We start from the raw sequence: 24,558 nt of genomic DNA on the forward strand, positions 1-24,558 counted from the left end.
CTGTTGTAGTTTGAACCCCTCTTGCATGTTATCATGATCTTCTGGATTAAGAAATCTGCAACTTAAGAACTTTCTATACAAACTTTGGTACCGTTATTGTCATAACTTTCTATACAGACTTTAGTACCGTTATTATCATAACTTACAGACATTGCCATATGTTTGGTTACAGTGCCAGTAGTGAAATTATCCTCATTTCATTTTATTTCATATCTTGTACTTTAGAAGTTAACAGCTTGTAAATACCAAGACATCTATTCTATACATGGGCTAGGTCATGCCATGTCGGTATGAACTCACTCATGGATTAATTTTATGTCTTTCAGTTTTGTTTTGTTTGTTTTGAATTTCGCGTAAAGCAACTCGAGGGCTATCTGCGCTAGCCGTCCCTAATCTAGCAGTGTAAGACTGGAGGGAAGGCAGCTAGTCATCATCACCCACCGCCAACTCTTGGGCTACTCTTTTACCAACGAATAGTGGGATTGACCGTAACATTATAACGTCCCCACGGCTGAAAGGGCGAGCATGTTTAGCGCGACGGTGATGCAAACCCGCGACCCTCAGATTACGAGTCGCACGCCTTAACACGCTTGGCCATGCCGGGCCTTATGTTTTTCAGACTTTACTGGTATCACTGTTTCACAGGTATGAGTTGTTCCTTGTCCTGGACTTATTTGTCTGGACTTGATAATCAGCAGAAAGAAGGTTAAGAATATAAGAACTGTTGTGTACCTTGAAACCTTTATATGGATTTTTAGATTGTTTTCTACCACTACGTCTTTCAGTTTCCATATGCATTTCATACTCGAAGTGATCACTGCTAATATTATGTACTGCTATGCTAGGTAGAAATGACACACAAGGTGAGATTAGCAGAAGTCTGTTCAAGAGTTTCTATCACATAGGACTTCAGTGCTTTTTCTTGCTTTATCTGAGTTAAGCACTGAAGACGTGGTAACAGCACTGTGGAGAAAAGAATGCAAACCTTGCTTTTACCTGCATTGTCACCTATATGTCTGGCATTGAAGTATTCTACTGTTATATACATAGGTGTGTTGTCAGACCAGTCAAGAACATGATACATTGTGTTACCTTTCATGTATATGCTATAATATAGGTGAGCTATCTGGCTGACTGTAACTTATAGTGGTTATTAGTTCAGCAAGAGGTGTTATAGTTTTATAGCAGAGGCTTCTGATATTCAGAACTGTGATGGTTATTCTAACCTTTGGGTCAGCTTGTGGTTTGAAGCAAAGCCAATAAAAGTGAATTACTGAGGGTCTGAGATATAATCTCTTTAAATAAAATTTAAAGATGTTTTTAAGACAGTATTTGTTTCACTTGGTCCTCTTGGTTTTGCAGCAATCTATAAAAATATGAGATTGGTGAAGTCTGGTGTTCTTTTTATTCATGTATTATTTATCAGTTCTTTGGTTTTTCTATTCCTGTTTTTCCTTCTGGTTCGTCGAAATAACCCTATTAAGTGTTCAATCTCTGGTACTCCTACTAGTATCTATGTAAAAATCTATTTTATTATATTACTAGGGGATAAATTCGTGCTTCAGTACGATTCGTGTGTTCAACTTATTTGATTACCGAAACATTGAAAATAAAATAAAAGAAACATGGATACAGACGGGCTTGAATCCTCGATCTCGTGCTTATGAAGCATGTGTTGTTGCCATATGATTCAAAGTCCAAAGATGTTTTCACATAAGCAACATTTTGCAACTTTTTCTTCTCGTACGAAGTGGATTTAAGCTTTAGGCATAATCATTTACTTTTAATCGCCTGTTGAAATTTCTCTTTAAATGTAATGGTGCTGCGTTATTCATAAGGTACATAGAGGTAAATGATTGTCTTAATATACTTTCTTGCGTGGTTGTGTATGTAATTGTAGTAGTTGTCTTTAAAATTAATGCTATAAACATTGCAGTTTTGCACTATTATAGCATAATAAACGTAAATGTCGTTTACTTATACTCTTTTTTTAAAAGTAAAAGTACTGCTGTACAATTAGCCAATCGGAATACTGGATTTCCATGTGAGCTAACATACAAATTCGCACAAACTGACTGACACATCGTTTTTTTAAGTACGTAGGCTATTTGTCGGCACTACATTTGTACTTAATATATAACCAGCCTTAATATATATAATGGTGATGCTATTCTCGAGTTGGATACTTTCTTGACAATATATCTTCAAGCCATCGAAAAACATAATGCAACATTCTGCTAATCAGCCTTGGTTATGGACAATAACTAAGCATTTCTTTGCTGTTTTTGCCTTCTAGTAAGAGAGTGTGGCAAAAATTTATCTGTGGTTGGTGATATGTTAACCTCTACTATATACGTAGCATTAATTTGTATATCTTGCTTGTTTACGATGCGTGGACCATTGATCCCATATTTATCCACCATAACGTTGCAGTCGTCTAGGCTCTAGATGGTTTAACACACTTTTCAAAATATTATGTCTGTCTCAAACTTTATGCGTCGTACTTTTGCACAAAAAACTCACATTAACTCTAAGAGTAAATCTATAAGTTAGGATAAAAAATCTAGCACGCACAATTACACACAAAAATACATAATGAATTTTTTTTTTTAAAACTATCGCTTTGGAATAACTAATTTTTCTTATCCTGAAGAAGAATAGTGAATTATTCGGAAGCAATAAAGTTTTGGGTCTTATTTAAATTCATTCGATCTGTAATTAATCCAACGTGTGCTTGTACTTACATTTCAATTTAGAGTAACCTAAATTTTTAACTTTAAAGTTAAATGCTAGGTCTAAAACTAACGCATAACAGAACTGTACTTATGATTAACTTTACGCATAATAACTTTATACGAAACAAAATAAAACATAAATTAATTTTTACTCAAATTGAAACAAAATGACATGAACTGAATCTGCAGAGTACCTAAACTAAACACATAAGACATTGTTTTTACCAATAACTTAGCAGTTCGTAAGAGTGAATTTAAATCTATATCTAATATTATGCTAAATGAGCTGATATTATTAGAGCTAAAAACAATATTTTGTATTGTATTATAAAAAACAGATTTTAATTATCTTCTTCCCTCTTCTGTTGCCTCTTTTTCTTTTCTTCCCTTTTATTGTTATTTCAATTTTTTTTTCATTTATTTGTTTTCTCTATACATGTATTCCGTACAATAAATTATCCCAATTAATCAGTTACTACGATTCACGAATCTTATTTATTCTAGAGCAGGTTTTCGCCTAATTTGTATTCAAAGCGGGCCTAACAAACATTACGAGAAAAATTACCTTCTCTGTCTTTCACAAAGCCTTGTAGACTGCTGTAAATACCTGTGTATTTCTATAAATATTTCCAGTTCTGTACATAAATAATCAATAAGTAATATATTCTCATGAAACAACTTTAACAATTTGAAATAGTTCACCAAAAGCCTCATTCTGTTATTATTACAGATTCTACACTTTTTGACTTGTGTCTAGTTTGTTCCTCACTGTAATATACCCAATATATCATTTCTTCAGGAACAATCCCTATCGGGTGGGGATGCATATTACAGCAAGACAGTGATCTTAAGCATACAGAAATATGATAACACAACAACGAGAAGGAAAATGAGGTTAATGGAACAATCATAATCATGGTATGATCTGCAGAAATTCCTGATATGAATATTATTAAATATTTATCGGCTTATGGAAAAGCCCAAACGTTAAACAAGTAACGTTTCTAAACTATAGGAAGTGATACAGAATGTTTAAAACATTACTTCACTATCACACATTGGTAAACTTAGGGCAGTATAAAAACAAGCTGTGGCATTCTGTTTACAGCAAGTACAAAGTATTAGTGTAATGTACAAAGTATTAGTGTAATGTACAAAGTATTAGTGTAATGTACAAAGTATTAGTGTAATGTACAATGTTTGCTTGTAGTTTTGTTTTCGTTGTTAGGTATTCTGCCACAGACAAACTAATCATTTAGCTGCAATTATTCATTGTTTGGGATTTCTATACATATAATATATGTGTACAGTTATTTACAACACTGTCTACACAATGGAATTATTTTATTATATTAATATATTTTAGGAGGCTTACCACACCATTACAGTCCATGTTGTTATGTTCGGTCATGCTCTATCTTACGACTGTACATCTTGTCAATCGTCTGCAGCATAGTTTATATTGTAAAAGACTTCTTCATAAAGTATAATGCCCAAAAACATTACTCTTCCCCTTAATTTCCATAATCAATATAGGAAAGAAAGAAGATGGCTCCAAAGCATCTGTTTCAACAGTTACATTGCAGGGAAGTCCATAAGCACCACGTTCAGCAACTTTACTATTATATCTTCATATGAAATAACATAAATACTCATTTCATTCGACAGCTGGTTGATAAGCTAACCTCACGTTGGCTTCGTTTCTGAACAAAATTGGTGTTTCTGTGTTGTATAAAGGGTTAAGAACATTGGTGTGACAGTAAGCAAATTCACTTTCACCCTTTTATTCACTCTAGTAACACCAAGCTTACCCATATTGCATTATCCAATGACAATTATTAATTTTTTCAAAAACGTTTGAAACATACCCAGTATCACATTTTTACCAACTAACCTAATGGCATAAGACTTGCTACAGATATCAAAGTAAACATACACTTCGTGGAAAATCGCCACATACTGTTATTTTCCTCTATCTAGTTATTGATCATTCAGTTCTCCACAGTCGGTTTTCCTTCCCCGAACGTATTGTAAAAGCTAAAAGCACTGTGTGTTTACATCAATTATGTTGTATTTGTAGACGAAAATCCTTTTTGATGAGGTTGTGTATGAGAACGTATTTTGTTACTGACCTTTCTTTTATGAACTCTAGCCTCTTAGAAGTAGCTGTTCTTTGCTTACCATAGCTTGCAGGATTACTGCTTATTGCAGGCATTTTTCTGGAGGGTCCTTGAGCACCAAGTTGATCCATATTTACATTTTATCAATGCCACAGGCCCGGCACGGCCAGGTGGGTTAAGGCGCTCGACTCGTAACTTGAGGGTCGCGGGTTTCAATCCCCGTCACACCAAATATGCTCACCCTTTCAGCCATGGGGGTGTTATAATGTGACGGTCAATCCTACTATTCGTTGGTAAAAGAGTAGCCCAAGAGTTGGCGATGGATGGTGATGACTAGCTGCTTTCCCTCTAGTCTTACACTGCTAAATTAGAGACGGCTAGCACAGATAGCTCACGAGTAGCTTTGTGCGAAATTCCAAAACAAACAAACAAAAAAATTTCTCCTGTCAATACATATGTTCGTATTTTTTCTCATAGCAAAGCCACAATGTGTTATCCGCTGTGCGCCCCGAGGGGAATCGAAGCCTTGATTTTAACGTTGTAAATCTGTAGATTTACCACTGTTATAATTTGTAATTTGTGGCGAAAATTTGCTCACTGTAACAACTTTAATCACAATTTTATGTTGCCTTCTACTCAGCGACGATTTGTGTGTAACTTTGCTACAGTTATCGACCCTCTTTTAGTAAATAAGACGTTAGCCAATCATTAAATTTTCATTATATAAGTTGAGAACTATAACAATCTAATGTTGTGCCTAATTTATTTTTCTTTGTAGAGTTTCAAATTGAGCCTCATCTTTTGGTGATTCATATCTGTGATAACGATATTTGAAGCATGACATGCCTGTGCTGTTTCACGCACAGCAAGATTAGTACAGATAGTTTATTCTCAACTGACACGCCGCGTGTGTTATTATTCTGTCCTCTACACATGTCGTTCCATCGATTCCCTAAACCATTGGACTTAATGTTTTCACGTGGAAAGATTGCTGTACAAACATACACAACATTAGTTTGTTTCTTTTGGTTTTAGTTTCTGTATCACATTCAAATTAGGTTTATTCAGATCATACATCAACTTGTCGGCCATTGTTTATTGTTTTATCCATCTGCAATAATTAAAGAAAATAATCCTGTCCAGGAAAGTCTTATAGTTTTGTCACAGGAATTTGTATCCAGAGTATTGTTCCCTCGAGCGTAACAGAGAAATGTATGTGGGTTTACATTGGTAGAAATTAGATTTCAATATCCGTAGTAGGCAGAATACAGATAGTCCATTGTGCAGCTTTGTGCTTAACAAACAAACTAAACCATAGTGTAATATTCTCAAACCGTCTTCCTAATCTTCACACTGAACCGTGAGGAACTTGTAATATGGCATATTAAATACAGACACAAATCATGTAAATTACTTAACCTGAATGGACAAGTGTGATGTAGTTTAAAATCGGATATATAATTTGTAAGAGAAAATGGGAGGGAAATGACATCCACTGACAAAACTGGTGAATAGCCAATGAGGTTTCTTATTTTTGTTCACGGTCATATTTCTTTAAAAGGCCTAGTTTCTATCTAATTTTAGCATTCAGTATACTTTTATCTTCATTTCATACAGCAAAACAATTTTAAAGATCTCTGAATACCTATATTATTATTATTATATGCAAAATTTATAAAGCTGGTATTACACGTACGCCATCTTATAAAAATTTAACAAACAGTTATAAGAAAAAAAATATCGCTAAATAAAAAAGCTATGCAGAGCTAACTACTGAACTGGCACTTAAACAAGATAGGAATGAAGGTGGACATATTATATAGTAGATTTTAGATGGAGAATACAATCCCTGCACTACTGTCTTCCTCAGTGGCAAAACAAATAGAACTAGAATTTCCAATCGTAAAATGTTACTTTATTGTGAAATTGTTATAAAAGTAGTATAAAAAAAGTTAATTAAAGGAAAAGTATAATAATGAAAGCTGTGTTTCTATTCAAACACCAAGTTTTCGATAGACAAAGTGGGGGAACCAGAAGTGTAGTGATTTTATTCTTCATATAAAGTCGAGACAGATTGGCCTGCTGTGTGATCATTAGCCGATCAAGTGATATACCCACTTCTATATCTCTTTTGTTTGTTCCTTTTTTCAAGTTCAATAGCCAGTCTTACAGAACTTTTTATTTATCAATAATGTTTTCCTTTTAACCGTTTTCATATTAACGTTCAAATCCTGCTATTTGGGCTGATAAGAGCAGCCCTATGGTTAGTAGTAGATGGTGATGATTAGCTTCCTTAACCCTTGTCTATAATTAGGAATGGCAAGCAAAGATAATCTACAGGTAGCTTCATGCGAAATTCAACACAACAAACAAATAACCTAGAATATTCTAATATTAAGACTTAATAGCCCAAAATCTTGTGCTTTATTCAAGAGGTCCAAAGTTCTCATATTACATAGGTGCAAGTTACAATTAGATAATCATAAATCCCTGTAATCTTGCATGCAGAAGACAAAGGAATAGAGCATGTGAAACGCAATTGACTTTATCGAAATTATATAAGGAAGCAGCTTCTTTATAAATTAGAAAGACTGTTTTTATTTCATTATGGTTACATAGAAACATCGATATATATATATATGTGTGTGTGTGTAAGCCACGTGTCAGTCTGTCGGTCACTTTCGATTTTTCCAAATTTCATGAGTTACAGAAGTACATTTCTTCTTTTTCTCCTATAATACTTCCTCTTTTGATTGCCCGTTCTAATTTATTTGCTAAAATTTGCGTAAATAGCTCCTAAAATTTGGTAATTTTTCTGTTATATAAAAGCCTGTCAAGGAGAGAGTTCCCAGGCATGGTGTTATATGTGTGACACAACATCATCCACAACATTATGACGTCAGCTAGATAGGATCCAAATAAGAAAAATCTGGAAGATTCCCGCAATGGAAGACACAAAAGTTCATTCGTACCCAATCAACGCTTGTGAGAAAAAAAAAGTCAAATAATAATACAAAATTGATTAAGCCTTTGTTAAAATAGATTGAAGATACCAATTATATATAGGGAAGAGGATGACTTGTCCACAAAAGAAGAAAGACTGTGTGTATACAATCACATGGTCATCGTATGTTTTAATATTTTATCCAAAGGCACAAATATGTAGTATGTTTGCTGAGATGTAAGTAGTGGATTGAGGAGCAACATGTAGTATGTTCCTAAGAAAGAAAATTTTATATTTCTCTCTTTTGTGTATTGCTACTTTTTGTAGAATAATATTAAAGCTTGATAACTGAATCGGCAGTGCCTTAGTATTTAGTGTGCTTAGACTGTGAACCAGAAGGCTCGAGATTCTTGACCTTTTGACACAAAAAATTACTCAGCTCTTTAAGTGTTACAGTGAAGTCTCAGTATTCGGTTGGAAAGAAGCAGTCCAGGATTTTGTGGTAAATGCTGATGATTACGTTTAGGTGCGTACCTCTAATCTATGAGCTCAAATTATGGATGGCTATTCGCAAATAGTCAGTTGTGTAATTCTGCGCCAAACTTCTGAAACAAAGCATTTTATTATTTTGTCTACTTTTACGAAAATTTTCCAATATTTATCAAAATTTCCTCATAAATCTATTATCAAAAAACTCAATAAAGGAGTATTGTTTTCTAGACCAACATAACACGAATAATTGCAACTATGCTCAAATATTTGTCTTCTGCTCATCACTCTAGGGGTGTTTGCTTGTTTGTTTTTCAATTTCGCGTAAAGCTACACGACGGCTATTTGCGCTAGCCGTCCCTAATTTAGCAGTGTGAGACTAAAGGATTGTTTGTTTGTTTTTTGAATTTCGCGCAAAGCTACTCGAGGGCTATCTGCGCTAGCCGTCCCTAATTTTGCAGTGTAAGACTAGAGGGAAGGCACATAGTCATCACCACTCACCGCTACCCCTTGGGATACCCTTTTACCAACGAATAGTGGGATTGACCGTCACATTATAACGCCCCCACGGCTCAAAGGGCGAGCATGTTTGGCGCGACGGGGATGCAAACCCGCGATCCTTAACACGCTTGGCCATGCGGTGTGAAGCGGATTCGAACTCGCGATCCTCTGATTATGAGTCGAGTGCCTTAACCACCTGGCCATGTCGGGCCTTGAGGGTTGTATCGTTAAAGAATGTTTTAATAATAAATGTATTCATAAATATTTCTTATTGACAATTAAAGTCTTACAGACTGATTAAAGTATTTGACGTATTTAAACAATAATAAAGTAAAGTAATAAGAGCCATGAATGAACTTTATAGAGCTTTAAATTACTTCTTATTTTTCAATTGCTTATGTGGAGTATAAACAACTCAAAGGTGTTCTTCTGAAAAAGAGAATTTTTAGGATCACTAATGGCATTGTAATTTAAGCAATATTTGTTAGGATTGTAAGTTATTATGTCTTCATACCAGAGGTAAGTTAAAATAAACTTAATCTAGGCCACAAATAAAAACTAAAAACACATGTTTACAGATTTAATTATCCTTCATTCAAAAAAGAAGAAAGGAAAAAGGCTGATAAAAAAAAAAGAAATAGAGAAAATATATTGTTTGGGAAAACAATGGATCTAGAAGACGTCCAAACACCATAAAAATTGTCAACTTTAAAATGTTTTATGTCACAAAATGCTACACCATAAAGGAAAACTTCTTTCTTGTCAAGTTCTAAAGAAAATACATTTATTTTAATTCTAACTAAACTTACTAAAGCCTACTCATCCAAAACAAAGCATTAACAACTTATCAACAAGTCGGTTTTATGAATCCAAACGATCCATTGCTTTAATTTTGTTTATATCCCCTAAAACTTCAAAAAAAATTAACTCATAAAGAGGGACATGAACGTTAAACACAGGTCATCAATATTTAACCATTGTATATGTAAAAAACAAGTTAATAATAATCTATGAATTTTACAGTCACTGGTATTTTTATTGCTTATAAAATATCACTCCAATATCACTTTCATCTGCTCGAAATCCTACAGTTAATCTTTTGGGTTTTACGCTCGAGGTAAAGCGAACTCCTATATTGGTGAAAATTGATTTCTTGATTTGCAGTAAAAAAGCGAGCAGTCCTGGAACGTTAATTAGGCTAAAAAATAACCTAATAGCTTATGAAGCAGCTGTTCTTCGTCCTGAAAAGAACATCATTAGTGCCAAAGTTAAATTATCGGATTTCTGATTAACCATTTAGCAAGTTGCTGAATTCAAAGCTCTTGCTGATAAATTATTTTATAATTCTTATCTGGAGGCTCTAAAATCATACAATCACATGAAACTGTAAGACAAAAACCTAAATCACGTTTACCGCATTGATAATTATAGATTATTTCATATAAGATGATGTACTTAAAACCAAAATTAATGTCACTTGTATTTTTCACTAAAGTTTCAATATTTTAAATAAAAACCCTTATGAAATTAATTATGAAAAATGCATTTTTGAAATTGGATATTTGTATTTTAACAAAGCCTATTAAGGCTATCTAGCGCTGTCTTTAATTTTCAACTTCTGACCAGAGGGAAAGAAACTAGTCAGACGCATTCTATCACCCACTCCCATGCTTTGGGATTGATCGACACTGTTATAATTCATCCACATATTAAAGTGTGGGAAATATTTTGCATCATTGTTTCAATTGCTCTTTAAGCAGAACATACACAGTAGGTTTGAGAACTTTAATGAACTGTAACCGCTGAGTCAAAAGACGACGACGTTTCGGCTTCAATTCGCTCAACAGACAGTTTCAGTCCATTAACGTTCTCAAACCTATATTATGTGCCATCGCAATGCTTCAAAAGCGACTTTCCGGATCTGCAATTTTGAAATAGCACAATGAATCAAGTAAATGAATACCATTTTATATTTCTTAGAATATAAGTATTAGGCTTCTTACATTTTCAAACACTGCATTCTCTGTCTAGTTTCTCAGGGATTTTGAAATATTAGAAAATTATTTAATAATGGTATTCTGACCAAACTAAATCTATCATATCCGTTTCACGACGTGTTCGCTGAATCCAAAGATATTCCCACTGACTGGGTAGACCAAACCCAGCAGTAGTTGGAATTCTATTTACATTAGCCATTTGACACAACAGCAATTATTATGGTGTGTAAGCCTTTTACTAGCTAACTTGTAAATGTACACCATTGTTGTTGTTGTTTTTTTAAATTAGGTATATTACCGGAATTAAAGTTATAAATTAATATTTTTTTTAACCATAAAAGAAATTCTCGAGTACGCCAGTACTAGTAAATATCGACATTTGAAGTCAAACATTTAACAGTAAACTGAATATCAACATTTTGTGTTAACCATTTAACTGTAAACCGAACATCGATATTTTGGTGTCAACCGTACAACGGTAAACCGAATTTCGACATTTTGATACCAACCAATAACCAATAAATAAGCTAAATATTGCATTTCGGTGTCAACAGATTTAAGATGAGAGTATCAAAATTTCTATCGCATATAGAAAAAGCTTTAGTTGGGTTTAACTGGTAGAATTCCAGCTAAATATTGATATGTTAGCGGTTAACTACCTTATATGAATATTGAAGCGTGTTTGTCAATTAATAAACTTTTAAACTAAATATTAGTGTTTCAGAGTTAACGGATAAACTGTAAGCTAAGTAGTTAGCAGTAAGCTTTGGCTAAACACCGAAAACTTTAACTCTGAATAAATTATTATAGGACAATGATCTGACATGTAGGCTAAATATAAGCAACTCTGTTTGACGTCGTTGGTTTGGTTTTTAATGTCAATCAGTGAGCTATAAATTAAATATAGACATGTCTGTTGAAAATAACCTTTCTAGTATTAAAAAAATGAACTTGAAACTAGACATAGATGTTTAATGTTAAACAGTAAAAGGCGAAAAGCTTCTTAATGACGTTTCGTTATTTACCAGATAATTTTTTAAATATCTACGTTATAAGATTTAGTTGTAAATTGATGTTTAAAACTAGATGTTAGAGTTTGTTTTGTTTTGGAATTTCGCACAAAGCTACTCGAGGGCTATCTGTGCTAGCCGTCCCTAATTTAGCAGTGTAAGACTAGAGGGAAGGCAGCTAGTCATCGCCACCCACCGCCAACTCTTGGGCTACTCTTTTGCCAACGAATAGTGGGATTGACTGTCACATTCTAACGCCTTCACGGCTGAAAGGGCAGGCATGTTTGGTGCGACGGGGATTAGAACCCGCGCCCCTCAGATTACGAGCCGAACGCCTTAACTCACCTGGTCATGCCGGATAACGGTCTTCAGTAAAATATTTACTACTTAATTTAATGCGTATATTGATTGGTCGTTTCGAACTTGTGTGTATATGTGTATTTTTCTTATAGCAAAGCCACATTGGGCTATCTGTTTTGTTTGTTTGTTTGTTTTGGAATTTCGCACAAAGCTACACGAGGGCTATCTGTGCTAGCCGTCCCTAATTTAGGAGTGTAAGACTAGAGGGAAGGCAGCTAGTCATCACCACCCACCGCCAACTCTTGGGCTACTAGTGGGATTGACCGTCACATTATAACGCCCCCACGGCTGGGAGGGCGAGCATGTTTTGGCATGACTCGGGCGCGAACCTCTGGCTATCTGCTGGGTCCACCGAGGGAAATCTAACCTCTGAGTTTAGTTTCGAACTTATTACTGTATACTAATACATTTCTGAACGTTTCACTTGAGCTTCTGTTGGTTGTACAATGTTACACATAATGTCCATAATGACAGATACGTGTTCAACAAAAAATACAATGTCGTACATAGTGTTAGAAATTACACTACGTGATGTGTCAATAAATAATACAACATATGTAGAGCGCTGTTTGATAAAGAAAGTGCATGCACCGTCAATAAATGATAGAGTACAGTGTCGTAGTGTAAGCTCCTGAAAAAGCGATTACATTACCTCCAGCAGCTGAAAGTGTCAACAAGGTGAAGTGCTTCAAACGTTCTTTTCGAAGTATTTTCCTCTACAGTAAGTCCAGATAAAGGTGAAACGCAACTTATTAGATTACACCATTTGAGGGATTTTAATAATATCCTACGCGTGATACGGTAGGATACAGTCAAATCCTGACCAATGTTGAGGAAGTAGATCAACTGAGAAAAATTTGACATTCCAAGGCATTCTATTCATAATTCATTTTAATCAGTGGTTACAAACTAACACCCACATATACTTCCCAGTGGAAGACGAATTTCGTTTTGATCACTTTTGTTGAGACTTTGATGACAATTGTATTTTAACAACTGGTAGAAGACAAATAATTATTTTTATAACAACGCCTCTGCTAGACATCTAATTAAAAAGATCTTTGCTATTATCAGTCAGTTGTTTTGTAGAATAATCAGGACATGAACATGCCTCCGAAATTAAAATGTTCAATCATTCAGTTTTTACATTCCATGATCAGATAACCTCGCATGTTCAAGTAAATAGCGTTCCACAAGTGTGTAAAAATGTTACTTACGGTGGTAAATTTTGTGAAAATAAAATGTAAACTGATAAGTAAATATTTACAGTAAGATTACGGCGATCAGATCATAAGTCGTTGTCGTGATTACTAGCCTCAAAGATAACCTAAATCTAATCCAATTATTGATTACTGATATACAGTAATAAAGCATTGTTTTTTTTTTCTTTTATGCTATGTCCTTATTACTATTCGGCTGTAGTCTTAAAGAAACTCTAGATAATAATCATACGTGGTGATATTGAATAGATTCGATCTTGGCTCTATCTTGTTAGAAAGTCTTGGGTGGTATTCATTTATGAAAGATATTTATTATTAGGACTTCAATGAATTGATTATTTCAATACATTCAAGAGGGTTACTTTTTTCCTATACCGAATAAATATACTTCAGTTAGCAGATGTAAAAGGTTTATTTTGTCTTTTTTTTTCGTTTGTGCGTGTTCATATATCATAATTTTTGTGCTACTTATTTTTTATGGCCTTCTTTCTTGACATGATGTGCATTTACAAAAAAAAAAGTATTGTACGTTTGTTACGCTTCTAAATCTAACTTTTTGTTATTTTATTTTTCCAGTGTATTTCACTCTACATTCACAAAGGATGTTATAAATGGTTTAGGTTTTCCTTTATTTATCCTTTGGGTCTTGAGTTGGTTTGGTACGTACTAAATGCGATCAGTTTATGGTGTAACTTTGAATGATATTCTGACTTCATACTGTTTACATGTTCTCTGATTTGTTTTGGTTTCATAGAGACTTTAACATAGAGAAATGCCACTGTCTGTGGCTATAATTTTCTTTTATACAATTGATTCATGGTATCTATTGTCAAGGATATGATTTTCTACTTTACAATCGGTTCAGAGTATTGATTGTCAAGGATATGATTTTTTTCTTCTTCTTCGTATCTTATGCAATAAAAATATTAATTCTTCCTGAAGTCTAAGTGGTTTATGATACCCCTCTTTACACAGTTAAAGCTGTATGATTGATAATCAAAATACTTGATAATATTTGTGGGTTTCTTGCAAGCTTCTGTGGTTATACGAGTTACGTATCCTGATGACCCTTCCCTCACCTCTTGAGACTGGAATTTATTATCGTATTCTACTTCTACTGTGAATCGTATCGCTGAAAGTTGTCTGTTCATTTGGTTCATAAATTCTCAGATTTTGATTGTAGTGTGCACCTATATTAAAATATTTGATTTAAATCCTGGATTTAAGACGGATGTTTTCAGACAAATAACATATCTTGAAGTTACTGAGTTCTAGTGAACCCATTGTCAGACTTTCCTTTTATTGATTGGATTGATATTTATGATAGAAGGAAGTTGCATTTGTACAAAAAGTTGCCAGTTTTGTGAACCTGGATATTGTCAAATGGATCCATTCCTTGCGAGTTTTGTCATTTTCAAGTTGTAGGCAGAAAATTTGTAGTGTTTAAAGTGTTGGTATGTTGCTGAATAACTTGTATGCATGGAATGTGATCATTGTGTCTTGTGAGGTTGTCGTAATTGTTTTATAATCTTTACTGAGGGAAGCAAATTTTTAAAGTTTCTGTGATGGTTGTGTATTTAGCTCCTCTTTCATGGTATGTTTTCACGTTTCTTGAGGAGTTGGTCAACTAAATAGCACAACAGCCTTTCCAATAAAATTAAGGATCGAATCCCTGTCACTTCAGTCGCATACAGACCTGCTCAGGACTTCATTCAGAAAGACAGCAGAATAATAGCCTAAACCCAGGGTATAAAACTCATTTATTATCTAATACAAAATTCAACTAATTAGTAATTAGACTTAGATACTTGTATATGGTATTAACCGTGATCAAGATCCTATGATAATATTCGAAACAACAGTATCATAAAATATGTCATAGAATGTTATTGAAAATATTCCTAATGACACCTATAACAAAACAAAAAAGAACTAGAATCAAAGCTTGAAACTATTACAGAAAGAATGTCCGTTAAAGTATTGTAATTGTTCCACTTAAATAGAAAAGTCTAGACACGACAAAGAAAATAACTCTAGACGAAAATGCTACACTGGAAAATAACTGTAGACGAAAATGCTACATTGCTAAGGTTGATGCACCGAGATTTTACTTTGATGAAATTCTAGAAGGAAATACCTCTTCTACTTCGTTTAATAATTTTACAATGAAAGGAAATATTACGGTGTGAAATCAGAGTAAAATGTTTCTTTTGATGATGATAGTTCAAAGAAATTAAGAAATTGCTCCAGAAATGGAAATTTGTTAATAAACATATTTTATTTTGGCGAAGATTTGACAGCCTTAAAAATTTAACCTAGACTTTCTATGCACTTTATGCATTTCTGTTTAACCTAGTTTTTCGATGCACTTTACACATTTCTGTTCAACCTAGTTTTTTGATGCACTTTACACATTTCTGTTTTACCTAGATTTTAAATGCACTACAAACATTTCTGTTTAACCTAGTTTTCGATGCACTTTACACATTTCTGTTGAACCTAGTTTTTCGATGCACTTTGCACATTTCTGTTTTACCTAGTTTTCGATCTTTACACATTTCTGTTTAACCTAGATTTTCGATGCACTACAAACATTTCTGTTTAACCTAGTTTTTCGATGCACTTCACACATTTCTGTTTAACCTAGTTTTTCGATGCACTTCACACATTTCTGTTTAACCTAGTTTTTTGATGCACTTTACACATTTCTGTTTTACCTAGTTTTCGATCTTTACACATTTCTGTTTAACCTAGATTTTCGATGCACTACAAACATTTCTGTTTAACCTAGTTTTTCGATGCACTTTACACATTTCTGTTGAACCTAGTTTTTCGATGCACTTTGCACATTTCTGTTTAACCTAGACTTTCTATGCACTTTATGCATTTCTGTTTAACCTAGTTTTTTGATGCACTTTACACATTTCTGTTTTACCTAGATTTTAAATGCACTTCAAACATTTCTGTTTAACCTAGTTTTTCGATCCATTTTACACATTTTGTTTAACCTAGTTTTTCGATCCACTTTACACATTTCTGTTTCCTGACTGGCCAGGCTCGAATTCTTTATTTTTCATTCCCCATCTATTCTTTTGGCTACTTTCCAACTTGATTCTCTCTCTCTTTTTACTAGACTTTTTGATCATTTTTATACTGTTCTCTCCATTTCTATATCATCTTCATCTATTTACATCTAAGACCATCAATGTTGGTACCACTGTACCATCCTTTTGCTGAATGTACATTTTACCAAATTTGTTAAATCTATCTTAGTAGTAGCGCGTGATATCTGTTTTATGACACTTTTTCCAAGACACTTCTATTCACAATTTCAAGTAAATTTAAAGGAACTTATGCTTTTAGATATTATTAAATCGAAACACACGAAAAAAATTAGACAGGTCTTAGTGTAGTAAAACGTCTTTTGGCCACTGTGATGTTAGAATCTGAAGACAATCCACTATATACTAGATGACCAGTAAAAGAAATTCCGGAACGTTCTGTGCGCATATTACTTCAAGATCAAACAAGTATGATCTGTATTACTGTAAATACTCAAAACTCCTAAATGTATATAACTAATCGAATACCTTAAACAGAAATAAAGTACAATATATTCATTTACTTATCGACTAGCTAACGTTTAAAATATGTATTTGAAAAACACGAAATGTTACAGTACCAACCAGTCAAACACACCTAGACAGAAACTTGTCCAAAACTCTATTTCAATTTAACTATACAAACAAATAAGGTTTTACAGTAGTCTACTGTGTGTACTTTAAGAAATTTCCATGATTAAAACACAGATAATACATATTAAAGCTGTTACCAGATTTTAATCCAGTACTTAAGTAAAATAATGCACAAATTTCATTTTGAAACAACAATTAGTCAAGTTTCATTACTCTTGTTTTGAACTATTGAGCTAATTAATTTAACAGTTTGTGACAGATATATGATAAACTTATCTGTATCAAGTAAATTTGGGTTTATTTTTTGTAATACGTAAAGTATAAAATATAACTTTTATGTTGGATAAAGTAAAAGGTAGTTTACTATTTTGCTTAAACCGATCTCCGGAGAATATTTTATCTTGATATTTACTGTAAACGAGCTTTGAAGATAAATATAAAAGTCTCGGCAGTTACCCTGTGCTATCAGATATCTAATCAATTGCAACTTGGTCCTATTATAATAACAAATCCTTCTCACAGGCATTTGATGTTTGATATTTTACACTTGTTAGTATCTTATTCTAAATATATAAGTAATAGTCATATTTATTTTTCATTTCATGAACAACAAAATAATACCACGAACAATCCTGTAACATCATGAAACATTTTGAGACCTTTCACTTACTTAGTGGTAAGTATTCAATATTGAATACCAATTTAGAAATAAATGCATGGTTATATTTAATATACCCTAGGAAAAACGTATGCGCCATCTCTATATTTCAATATACAACAGAATAGAATAAATAATGTTTAGTTATTCTACTTGCAAGTACTTTATCTGGTGTTATATTCTTTATACCAACACTTTGGAAATCCATATTACTAACAGGTTGCATTATAAAACAAATTGTTTGTTTTTAGTTGAAAGTACGTTTTTTGTTAGACTTGCTGTTAAAACTATTTTATTTCTTTCGCTCTGAATTATTATATCAAAAATATAGCTTGACTAAGGGATCCATTTCTCATTTATCAGTGCATAAATACGTTCTTATAAAAGAGAACAAAGTAATATTTAAAATTTTCGTAGCATTTGTCATTTAACAAACTTTATAATCATACGGGTTACTGGCTTACATGTGCAGTCAGCAGTGTAATCTAGTGATATGTTTTTATCAAGCAGTGAAGCAACAAATTCAGATGGGGTTTTACGCTTGTCGTTAAAAATTCGTGTTTGTTATAACCTATTTTGCACAATTTAGTCAAAATAAAATATAAGAGTATAAGCTAAAGTCCTTACGAAAATCATTATTTTGTACATTTTCGTTCAATTTAATAAAAGGGAGTGTCGGTGTGTCAGTCAGAAACTTAAAATTTTGCATAGATACTAAGTGGACCCTGAGGGGTTGGGTCTCGGTACTATTACTTATTTTTTCCATGATGCAGCTAGAGAAAAAACATACAGAAAATAAGTGAATCCTTATATTAAAAATCATAGATATAAATCATAGACACACAAACGAGCATATGCGCGTGCGCTAATCTTTATAATAATGCAATCTTGCAAAAAAACATATAAAAAAGAAGTAGTTCCTTATATAACAACTTCTAACATATAGAATAGCCAGTGTATTTTGATAACAATACAAAATGATGACTTTTGTGTCATGTTGTTAGCAATAAACATAACCTTATAATGTTGTTAAGAGGCGATGTGCCGAAAATATAAAATGAAATGTATAGGCTAGATAGTTGAAAAATACTTGTTGTTTTCTAATTTAGAGGATCTATTAATTAAAGAGATTCATTTTGATTACTTAATTCTAAAATTGGAGGACAAGTCAGAGGGAATATTACATTTATAAACAGGTCACATCCCGTACGATGCAACAAAATTATATAGGTTATACGTTTATGCTAATATGGGTTTAAAATACACAAACTGACATAGTTATCTAGAAGAGATCAACTTAATAATCAATACTGAACAAGGATTAAAAGCAGCAACAACTTATGGCAACCCTCTTGTGCAAAATAATGAAGTAGCTAAATCATAACTCGTAATATAACATATAACTCATTTTAGAAAACATCTCTTTTATGGTTTTCTATAACCAATGTGATATTTCAACAATTAGAGGATAGTTCCAAGGTTGATAATGGGTCTCAAACGCCTGTATATACGCTTTCTCTGCTGATGAGTATATTCGAAAGGAAAAAAGCCTTACCATAAATTACAAATTGATATAAGTATATTCTAAACGTTGTACGAATTAGCATACAGAATTAAGTTGAATATAAATCAAAATCATTAAAATCAGTGATGATTCCTGTAAAATACAGAAAGAAATTATTAACTTTACCTGAACCTTGACCTTGTGAATCGAGACTGACTTCCCGTCTTATCTGAGTCGGAAATGAAACTCCTCGTCCTTGTCCAGCTTGATCCATTCTTATTAAATTCAAGTAACTGGTTTAGATCCAATTATTTTTTTGCCACAACTGCTTTCTGAAGATGTTTTTTCAAATAATATTCCCCAGCATTTGACCTCTGAAACAGTTTTAAAAGTAAATAATTCTTTTAATTTGACTGTTTATTTTTTGTGTCTTTTCATGTCTGTACGTTGAAGAAAGTATTTGTAAGAATATTTTGCGAAAGACATTAAGAAGACTTTCGCGATTATTTCTTTTTTTTTTAATTTTGGAAGGCAGTATAATAATAAAAAAAGATTTGCAAAAAATAAATACAAAAAGTCGTTATTTTACTTGTAGAGTTTCATTTATTCAAGTCACTGAAGTTTCATATCTCACTACGTCGTCAACGTTATATAAACGCAAACATCCAAGAATATATTTTCATGAAGTAATTTTTTTAACTTTAAAAATTCACTTCCCCACCTTGCTCCCATGTTTTACTAGTCATGCTTCTCTCTTCCGGCTGTTAGTTACCGACTCTTCCGGTTAAAAGATTCGCGAATCTTCAGCTAAACAATGAAGAAAGTGAACTACTGACGCATTTCCTTAATAAAAAATCGATAACCCAAGTAAGCTCGATATACGTGATATTCTAGAAAAGGTAGAACTTTGATCAGGTCAGCCTCCGAATTTTCCTCGCTCCACCGCTTGTACAGCGGTAAGTCTACGGACTTACAACACTAAAATCAAGGGTTTGATTCCCCTCGCTGAGCTTAGCAGATAGCCCGATATGGCTTTGCTATAAGGGAAACACACACGCGCTAAGTTTCACAATAAAATAAAAATAAATTCGATATAGTAAGCTTGTTGGGAAGTTCAACTGATTGTCATAGAATTTATAGAGAAATTTTATCTTTGCGAAAATATCATATAAGACTAATGATCAATAAAGTACCAAACTAGGCGTCCCCCGCTAGTACAGCGGTATGTCTCCGGATTTACAACGCTAAAATCAGGGGTTCGATTCCCCTCGGTGGGCTGAGCAGATAGCCCTTTGTGGCTTTGCTATATGAAAAACACCCACACCAAACTACGTCATGTTTATTGGCATCAAAAAGTATGTAAAGATACGTTTTATAACTTTAGAATCGCTATACTTTAAACATGTTTGATTATAAAACCGGAATAATATTTATGAGCAAATGCTGAGTAAACTTTATTAAATACATTTTCCTATTTACAAAATGTTTCAAAATAATTCTAAAATACCTTCGATTTTGCGAATCACAAAATTTAACTCAATGATAATTCTAATGGTACAAGTATAACCAATAAACCTAAAACTAAACCTTGAAGACAATGATAAAACGTTTTGTGTGTTCGAACTGAGTTTTACGAGAGTTAACTATAATACACTGTAAACAACAAAGTAACTAATAAAAGCTCCAATCGTGTTCAAGTCTGATATTTTTAAAGTGAAGAAGAAGGTGTGTTTGATTTTGAATTTCGCGCAAAGCTACACGAGGGCTATCTGCGCTAGCCGTCCCTAATTTAGCAGTGTAAGACTAGAGGGAAGGCAGCTAGTCATCACCACCCATCGCCAACTCTTGGGATACTCTTTTACCAAAAAAATAGTGCGATTGACCGTCACATTATAACGCCCCCACGGCTGAAAGTGCAAGTATGTTTGGTGTGACCGTGATTCGAACCCGCGACCCTCGGATTACGAGTCAAACGCCTTAACACACTTGGCCATGCCAGGCCAAAAAAAAAAAAGACTAACAGTTTTATATTCTATATCCTAACATTTTTAATTTAGCAGGTCTAGTATTTTTTCTAAAAATCGCATTTATCAAAAAAAAAAACATATATTCTTTTATAGTCACGCAAAATATAGTCCCTACACTTAGTTTAGATAAAAAAATTCATTTGGAAAAAAATATTACAGTAGAAAGACCGTGCCAAACAGCACTTTCTTAACTAAAAGTACTTCATTTCTGATAAAAAAAACCCATCGAGATTAGCTTCTGTACTTGTAAAAAATAAATGTAATTTGTAAAAAGAAAAAAACAGAACTGACTTGGAAACAATGCTCAGCTCCTACATTTCTAGTTACCAGTATTTAATTTATCCCAAAACTAGTATGAACACTAACCTTATTTATAAATAGATCAGCTATTTACTTTATCCAAACCAGCTAATATGAACGTCGAATTCACCTGAGAGACAACTAAAAACGCCATATATGTAATATACATTTTTTGTTCGATCTACCTCTGCCAAGGACTACTGATAAGGGGTGGAATTCTATGAAACCAGTATAACTTGGATACAAGTGATGAATAGAAAGATAGATTGGTTTCGTGAACAATTCAGAAGAATATAGAAAGCCTAGAATAGCGTCTTGCGTCTTGTGGTTCTTTTTTTTTTCTGTTTGGGGTCGTTAATGACAGGTGGACTTCTTTTATACATTTATAACCAGATAAGTTATGAATAAAAAGATAGGTTGAGCTTCATATTCGTTGTTACTATGCTGAATAACTGCGTTTCTCTCACAAAGTCTAACAATAATACTTTATTTATATGCAACAATTCATAAGCTTGCATAAGCACAGAACTAATATATTACACTTATAGATAATGAAATTTCAGTTGACAATAGCTATTAATACTGAGACCGTGCTCAACAACCTAATGTGTTTGTAATGCTTAATTCCTCAAAAATGATAGTCAGAATACCAAACTCACATTCGCTTACAGAAGATCTGATGTCGTCTGAAATATAACAAACCCTAACATGAAAACCAAACACAGCTAATATATTTATAGAAAGCAGTACTTCATTTGCCGCAAAAGCTATCATGAACCCGGTTCCCAGGTCTCACATTCACGAGTAACATTTTTTACAATTCTTTTCATGGAAATCTTACGTCAACGCAGAGTTTAGTTCCTATATTAATCTTTAAAATCATTCATTCGTTGAATAACATTTAAGTTAACCACCGAGCTAAGCGCCCAAATTTAGAAATGAGACCTTTTATTTGTTTAAAAATGTCTGACATAAACAGGTAACACTATTTTAATTTTTGAAAACGTTACCAAAAATCTAACCTGAACACTGAACTCAAATGATACACATTTATGAAAAATTAAGTAAGAATATTTTATTTACCAATAATGCTAACTGAACCCTGTTTAGTGACGATATTTGTAAGTAACGCCACCTAGTTTAGTTCCTGTATTTCATTTGTCGAAAAGAACTAATATGGTAAAAAAATACAGAAGTATAGAAATTAATGTATATATATAGAGGTATTCATAAGTTATGTTTAAGCAAAAGAGAAAACTACACATGCCTACACTTACAGATACCAACATTTATGTATCAAAATCTAACAAAGATGTTGCCAATTTCTTGAGCTCCTAGATATCAGTTCTCCATTTGTTAGGAAAAGTTAACATAGATAACCAGTTCAGTTATTACTTTTCTAGCCCCCGCTAGTACAGCGGTAAGTCTACGAATTTACAACGCTAACATCAGGGGTTCGATTCTCCTCGGTGAGCGCAGCAGACAGCCCAATGTGGCTTTGCTATAAGAAAACACACATCTTACTTTTCTAGGTAATAGAGATTCATTTGTCAAGACGAAACCTAACATGAATATCGAGCTTAGTTTAGACATTTGTACTTTATAGAAATTTATTTGTCAATAAAGCTGATACGAACAGCAAGCTCTCTTACTACATTTCTAAGCAACCTGATTTCATGAAGTTTCGATCCCTGGTGATATCGTATGTAATATCATTTTTCTCCTCTGTATAGCTAACCTGAATCTCCTCTGTATAGCCAACAAGAAAATCGAATTCAGTTCTTACTTGTACGTTTAAATAACTAAAATATTTAATTTCATGAAAATGTCAGGTGCTATACTAAAGAAAGCAAAATTGTATTAATAAAAAAAGATACCTAGTTTTGTTTTGTTTATTACAAAGCACAATGGGCTGTCTATGATCCTGCAATCACGGATATTGTAATACAGATTTTAGTGTCGTTAAGGTTATTGACTTACCGCTGAGCTGGGGTTAGGAGAAAAGAAAAGTGAAATTCATATCCAGCTCTACAACTTATTGGTAGGAATAATTTGCTTTGTAAAATAAACAACGACTTCAGTTGCTATGTACGTAGATGGTAAAATGTAATTAGCAAAACAAATTTGGTACAAACACCGAGTTCGACAGCTATATTTACGCTGACGCCTCATTTATCGTGACTTAACTATCATCGTGCTAAGGTCTTACTTGTTAAGTAACAGCACCTCATATGTTACGGAAATGCATTTTATGTAAATTTGAAGTAGCTTCAGCATTAATTAGCAAGCATTTGTATCCACTCAAGCAGCATGTGATTAAATCTTCAATGTTTAGTTTAGATTTCTGTTACTTTTGTTTAGAAAATAAGTTGTTGTTGTTGTAGTGTATTCTTCATTTTCCAGTAAATTTGACTTTCTATTTTATTAGCTACTGATTGTAGATGGGATTGTCTTCTTTCATTTTCCTTTGTCTGTTACAATGTTATCGCATTTTTCTTGTCCATTTACTTTGTTCATTTCCACTAGCAGCTGATATTCTCTGACAGCCTTTTCTTTGTTTTTATGTCTTTTATGAAAGTGTGTTCTTTTTTTTTTATATTTTATCTATTCCAAAACGAAAGCTAAATCCATCCAAACGTGAATAGGATTCGCTCATAAATATAAGAGAGGCGAACATTTGTAATTGTCGTAAATAACAAAAAAATGTGAGAAATTATCATCAAACGAAAACATTTAAGCAGTTCAAATAAAAATGTGCTAGTGGAATATTCTTTGTTCGATACACCCAGACATCTTTTTTTATTCTTATTTTTTTGCTGAGGTTTCCTTTGCGCTTTTTGAGGGTTAAAGTTCAAACTTTACAAAATACATATTTTGGCTGCTTTCCTCTTGTATTTTCATCAATCCAAATTAGACTTGGCACAAAGATACCCTGCGACAACCTCAACAGAATGAAGATAAGTATTTCTTATTTGTGTTTTTCTTGCGTTTCTACAGG

General features: G+C 33.2%; 1 protein-coding gene across 1 annotated transcript in view; it reads right to left on the reverse strand.

The window, feature by feature from the left end:
• The window catches only part of LOC143234082 (uncharacterized), a 170,902-nt gene that overhangs the window by 92,015 nt on the left and 54,329 nt on the right, over nucleotides 1-24,558 (reverse strand). Inside the window, exon 2 of the mRNA XM_076471137.1 lies at nucleotides 19,420-19,607. Within this exon, the coding sequence (XP_076327252.1) occupies nucleotides 19,420-19,507 (88 nt within the window). The 5' untranslated portion in view covers nucleotides 19,508-19,607. The remainder of the gene's footprint in view (nucleotides 1-19,419; nucleotides 19,608-24,558) is intronic.

The sequence above is a fragment of the Tachypleus tridentatus genome, chromosome 12 (assembly GCF_004210375.1).
Source record: "Tachypleus tridentatus isolate NWPU-2018 chromosome 12, ASM421037v1, whole genome shotgun sequence".
Classification (NCBI taxonomy): Eukaryota; Metazoa; Arthropoda; class Merostomata; order Xiphosura; family Limulidae; genus Tachypleus; species Tachypleus tridentatus.